The sequence below is a fragment of the Myxocyprinus asiaticus genome, chromosome 49 (assembly GCF_019703515.2).
Source record: "Myxocyprinus asiaticus isolate MX2 ecotype Aquarium Trade chromosome 49, UBuf_Myxa_2, whole genome shotgun sequence".
Taxonomy (NCBI): domain Eukaryota; kingdom Metazoa; phylum Chordata; class Actinopteri; order Cypriniformes; family Catostomidae; genus Myxocyprinus; species Myxocyprinus asiaticus.
In genome coordinates, this window is record NC_059392.1 from 1,968,425 (window position 1) to 1,974,934 (window position 6,510).

At 40.6% G+C, this 6,510-nt stretch overlaps 1 protein-coding gene across 1 annotated transcript; it reads left to right on the plus strand.

The window, feature by feature from the left end:
• The first annotated feature begins 2,752 nt into the window (after window positions 1-2,752).
• Window positions 2,753-6,101, plus strand: LOC127438348 (mitochondrial potassium channel-like). Its single transcript, XM_051693873.1, has 4 exons — window positions 2,753-2,876; window positions 3,583-3,944; window positions 4,028-4,192; window positions 5,179-6,101. The coding sequence occupies exons 2-4, from the start codon at window positions 3,627-3,629 to the stop codon at window positions 5,965-5,967; spliced, it is 1,272 nt and encodes a 423-aa protein (XP_051549833.1). The 5' UTR covers window positions 2,753-2,876; window positions 3,583-3,626; the 3' UTR covers window positions 5,968-6,101.
• The last annotated feature ends 409 nt before the right edge of the window (window positions 6,102-6,510 follow it).

The following is a 6,510-nucleotide window of genomic DNA, read 5'->3' on the forward strand; positions in this document are numbered from 1 at the left end:
GTAATTTTGGTCTTGCTTGGTCAAGTCAACATAATGGGAAGGTACAGTTGAAGACATTTACATACACATCAGCCAAATACATTTAAACTCAGTTTTTCACAATTCCTGACACTTAATCGTAGAAAACATTCCCTGTCTTAGGTCAGTTAGGATCACTACTTTATTTTAAGAATGTGAAATGTCAGAATAATTGTAGAGAGAACAATTTATTTCAGCTTTTATTTCTTTCATCACATTCCCAGTGGGTCAGAAGTTTACATACACTGTTAGTATTTGGTAGCATTGCCTTGAAATTGTTTAACTCGGGTCAAACATTTTGGGTAGCCTTACACAAGCTTCTCACAATAAGTTGCTGGAATTTTGTCCCATTCCTCCAGACAGAACTGATGTAACTGAGTCAGGTTTGTAGGCCTCCTTGCTCGCACATGCTTTTTCAGTTCTGCCCACAAATCAGACTGAGGTCAGGGCTTTGTGATGGCCACTCCAATACCTTGACTTTGTTGTCCTTAAGCCATTTTGACACAACTTTGGAGGTATGCTTGGGGTCATTGTCCATTTGGAAGACCCATTTGCGACCGAGCTTTAACTTCTTGGCTGATGTCTTGAGATGTTGCTTCAATATATCCACATAATTTTCCTTCCTCATGATGCCATGTATTTTGTGAAGTGCACCAGTCCCTCCTGCAGCAAAGCACCCCCACAACATGATACTGCCACCCCCATGCTTCACGGTTGGGATGGTGTTCTTCGGCTTGCAAGCCTCACCCTTTTTCCTCCAAACATAACGATGGTCATTATGGCCAAACAGTTACATTTTTGTTTCATCACACCAGAGGACATTTCTCCAAAAGTAAGATCTTTGTCCCCATGTGCACTTGCAAACTGTAGTCTGGCTTTTTTATGGTGGTTTTGGAGCAGTGGCTTCTTCCTTGCTGAGCAGCCTTTCAGGTTATGTCGATATAGGACTCGTTTTACTGTGGATATAGATACTTGTCTACCTGTTTCCTCCAGCATCTTCACAAGGTCCTTTGCTGTTGTTCTGGGACTGATTTGCACTTTTCACACCAAACTACGTTCATCTCTAGGAGACAGAATGCGTCTCCTTCCTGAGCGGTATGATGGCTGCGTGGTCCCATGGTGTTTAAACTTGCGTACTATTGTTTGTACAGATGAATGTGGTACCTTCAGGCGTTTGGAAATTGCTCCCAAGGATGAACCAGACTTGTGGAGGTCCACAAATTATTTTCTGAGGTCTTGGCTGATTTATTTAGATTTTCCCATGATGTCAAGCAAAGAGGCACTGAGTTTGAAGGTAGGCCATAAAATACAACCACAGGTACACCTCCTGTCAGACGATAATTGGCTAATTGTCTAAAGACTTGACATCATTTTCTGGAATTTTCTAAGCTGCTTAAAGGCACAGTTAACTTAGTGTATGTAAATTTCTGACCCACTGGAATTGTGATATAGTCAATTAAAAGTGAAACAATCTGTCTGTAAACAATTGTTAGAAAAATGTATCATGTCATGCACAAAGTAGATGTCCTAAAAGACTTGTCAAAACTATAGTTTGCTAATATGAAATCTGTGGAGTGGTTAAAAAATTAGTTTTAATGACTTCAACCTAAGTGTATGTAAACTTCTGACTTCAACTCTATGCCCAAACTTGTGATTTGTAGTGTCCTTTACTCACTTCTTTTACTATAAGGTAGTTTATCCATCCACAAACCCATAATCCAAGTGTTTATATATAAACACTAAAACAGTAAACTAGCTCTAAAATTAAACTTACATCGTCCATCTCTTTCGACTGCTTCTTGGGAGCCTTGAGTGGTTTCTTTTTGCCTCCTGCATGGAAGAATAAACAATTATTTCAGTATTTCAGTACTACTGTAACAACTAAAATAAATATTATGAATAATAAATGACTTTTTTTTTATTTATTCCAGGATATATACAAAAATAAATCGTGATATAGAACAATATGCATTTTAATTAAATGGATAGGTCTTTTAACAGACTAGAACAATTAACAAATAATATATCCTGTAATTAAGAATAACGCAAAATGTAAATAAATTATATAAACACATGATACATTGCAATTCAATTACAAAGTCAAAAATCGAATCAACCCTTCTAAAGACCTTTATTAAATTACACATCTGTCTAAAACTCTTTTAAAATTGAAATTACTTAATTTTTTGGATTAAATGTGTTCACATGGATAATGCAATGCAGCATTCTTAATTTTAAAGATTAAAAACAAACATCTTGACGATCTGTCGAGCCGCCCGAACCGACCCGAACATCGCGGTTTTATTTCGTACGAGCTGCTACGTAATAAAGCTGTCGTGTTTGACGTTTTAATTAAATTTAATTTTACCTTCTCTTCCAGACATGCTGCTCAGATTGTTTAGCTAATACTTTTTCCGCGATGTTAGGACCTCATCGGTTACCCGGGTGTAGTATTCCCGTCATTTGCCTGATAGAGCCGAAAGGTTCTGTTCATTTGAGCGAGTCGGTTCGTTCGGACAGCTGGTTTTGATGAGCCGGTTCAACACACGGTTCGCACATCAGTGTTCCCAGAAATCCTCGTACGGCATTTTGCGTTTCTTTTTTTTTTTTTATTCTACTTGGATTTTATCAAATTTTATGTTTATTATTTCATGTAGAACTCACTGTTTACTCTCAAAACACAGTCGAGTGATGTTTAAACGCTTTGTGAATCGGTTCAATTGAATCATTTAAAAAAAGAATCGGTTCAAAATAACGATTCGTTTGTGCCTGAATGAAAAGCGTTCATGCCGCACCTTGCCATTTCAGGAAATTTAACTTACATGTTTATTAATACGCAACAAGACGGAGAATCACTGGTATGTGTTTATTTGGTTTATGTCCCGATATTAAGCTACAGAACACTATATTGGCGTTATTTACCAACATGATTCATTCATCAGCTCGAAAAGTACTTTCATTTTTGTTTACTAATTCTAATTATGGCCACTGAACACATATAACAGTAAAATTAGTTTTATATTTACACAGAACATCATCTTATTTTTGCATTTAGACTATTTTTGCTGTGTAATTCACTTGTGGTCAACATTCTCTTTGCAATACTGACCTCTAGTCTTAAAAACGGACCAGGTAAATCTATACAACTTTATATGGCATGTCGTAGATTTTTGTATAATACAAATATGTTGTGTATAATTTGTAGAAGATTGTGCAAATTTGTGTAGTATGCAGGTGCATAGATTCCAGGCGGATGGGGGGAGGTAACCCCCAATAATACCCCCCCAATAATAAAAACAAGCAAGTACAGCCCCCCCAATATTTATACCATTATACCATGATCAATAGAAACGTGTAAATGCTTCACGTTGCAACCCACCTTCAAGATTTTAACCTAAACTCTTGAAATTGATCAAATAAGTACTTGGTCACTGTTTGGCAGAATCTTAGGAACTGACCGTCTCGGTCACAATTCGCCATTTGTGTGGAAAAGGACTAAGGCTGTCAATCCCTTACAGAACAATTATCACACAAAGACCATGTATTATTTTGGTAAACTTGCAGGTTGCAGATTTGACGTGTGGCAGCTCCACATATGAGGGTCTTCAATGAAGTTTAGAGGGAACACTGTATTTCCAAGCAGCTATGCCACATGTGTCTATCGGCACCAGGTGTCTGGCCCGGTCCAGTGGAACCTCCACAGAACATACTGCACCCAGCAGCAGAGCCAGAAAGATGAGCAGAGTAAAATTACCACTGTTAAAGACCGTACAGCATCTGCGTTAACATTTGCAGGAGAACTGGGGAGACAGTGGGGACGGAACTCTGTCAGAACCGCAACAGCGACCGTCAACTACTGGTGGGGGAAGTACGAGGATTTTGTTGGGCTTAATGAAGTCCGAGATGCTCAGTCCCAGGTCACTGAGGTAATGTACGGTAAATGACCAACAAAACGTGCCTTTCGCTAATGTATACTTCATATCTGAGTACTGTAATGTTTTGCTGTTAGGCGGAGAAGGCCTTCATGATCGCCAGAGGAATTGTAAGAGAAGCTCACGGCAGTCTAGAAGTGCTGCAGGTTCGCCTGAAGGAAGTGAGGGACCGTCTTGACCGTGTGTCACGAGAGGAGGCACATTACCTGGAGTTAGCAACACTGGAACACAAGTTACTACAGGTGAGGTGGTAATTCAAATTTGGTGGAGATCCAGTAAACGCTGTAGGAGGAGTTTGAAAAAGTAGGTTTAAATTAAATTCAATATGGCGGACAAGTATTGCCGACCATGGTACAATTGGTATTACTGTACTCCGCATCACCCAAGGAATCGTGACAGTAGGCTGCATTTAACAAAAGTAAGAAGTAGGGGGGCAGAAAATCAGAATCCGAAGTGATAAAAACTTCCACTGGCTGATCGATGATGATGAAGACACTACAGCCAGCACCAAAAATGACAATACTTATGACCGGTAAATTAATGTAACAAACCCCCACCAGCACTGAAACAGCATTAAAACAGTGTTTTACGGGGGCCTGGGTAGCTCAGTGAGTATTGACGCTGACTATCACCCCTGGAGTCGCGAGTTCGAATCCAGGGTGTGCTGAGTGACTCCAGCCAGGTCTCCTAAGCAACCAAATTGGACTGGTTGCTAGGGAGGGTAGAGTCACATGGGGTAACCTCCTTGGGGTCGCGATTAGTGGTACTCGCTCTCAATGGGGCACATTGTGCGTGGATCACGGAGGGTATCATGAGCCTCCACATGCGGAGTCTCCGCGGTGTCATGCACAATGAGCCACGTGATAAGATTGGCGGTCTCAGAAGTGGAGGCAACTGAGATTTGTCCTCCTCCACCCGGATTGAGGTGAGTAACCACGCCACCACGAGGACCTACTAAGTAGTGGGAATTGGGCATTCCAAATTGGGAGAAAAGGGGATAAATATATATATATATATATATATATATATAAGTTAGAAGTATTTTTGACATTTTCAGTAGATTTCTTGAACTTTTTGGACCAGTTTGGGCTGTCCCTAAACTTTTTTTGATTTTGCAAATTTTGGGCAAGCACCTCTGGCATGTTCTCTGGAAGAAGTTTAGTTTGTTGTCCTACATTCACGATTGACTTCTCAATCCACTGTCATATTAATCTGTTTCTGTTCACAGGAAGAACGGCGTCTCAGAACGGCATATGAGAATGCAGAAGAAGGTGAGCGAGAGAAATTTGCCCACTTTTCCGCTGCTGTGCGTGAAAGCCACGAAAAAGAGAGAACCAGGGCGGAGCGTACAAAGAACTGGTCAATCATTGGCTCGGTGCTGGGCACCGTTATCGGGGTGATGGGCTCCACGTACGTCAACAGGGTGCGCTTGCAGGAACTCAAGAGCTTGTTGCTGGAGGCCCAGAAGGGACCAGTGAGTCTACAAGAAGCTATCAAGATCCAAGCCAGCATGCACAAAATCCAACAAGATGAACTCAGCCACCTCATAGAATCACTCAGGGCGGCTGTTAAAGGCGGTGTAGAAGACGTCAAAGCGGTCAAGCCAGCATTTGCCCTGCCACGGACGCCAGCTCCTGCCGTAGTCCCACCTTCTACACCCAGTGCCTCAGAAGAAGCTATCAAAGAGATTCTACAACACAGCCAAAGAGCTCAAGGGCTCATCGAAGACCTGAAACCACAGCTGGAACACCTGGAGGAGAATGTTGGGAAAGTCGAGACTGAGCTGCAAGCTGTGAAGATGTCCCTGCAGTCACGTCCCATGGAGAAACCGGTCATTCAAACCCGAGACATGAAGCTCTTAGTGTGTGATACTGAGATAGTCATCCAAGGCCTTGGTGAAACCGAGAATAGACTTCAGGCGCAGATTAACAAGACAAGTCTTTACAATACAGTCCTGACATGTGCTGCATTCGCAGTGACCGTGCCAGTTTTGTACGTCATGTTGAGAGGTACTTGATAAGTAATAATAAAGAGTGCACTTTTAGGGGCCATTTAATAGTTTAGAGAATCTGAAATGTACACTACTATATCTACATTGTACAAATGTTTTCCAAGATGTGAAATTAAATTCAAACTCTATACAAAGTATAATTGTTTTAATATTATTTTTATGTTTAATTCTTATTGAAGAACACTAAAATATTATGGCTTGTGAACCATCTGAGAATGAATCCCATCATTTGACACTTCTATAGATAGATAGATAGATGGATGGATGGATGGATGGATGGATGGATGGATAAAAATAAAGACACATAGACAATGTAGACAGACAGACAGATAGATAGATAGATAGATAGATGGATAAAAATACAGACATAGACAATGTAGATAGATAGATAGATGGATGGATAAAAATACAGACATAGACAATGCAGACAGATAGATAGATGGATGGATGGACAAAAAAACACACATAGACAATGCAGACAGATAGATGATAGAAAGATGGATGGATGGATGGATGGATAAAAATACAGACACAGACAATGTAGACAGA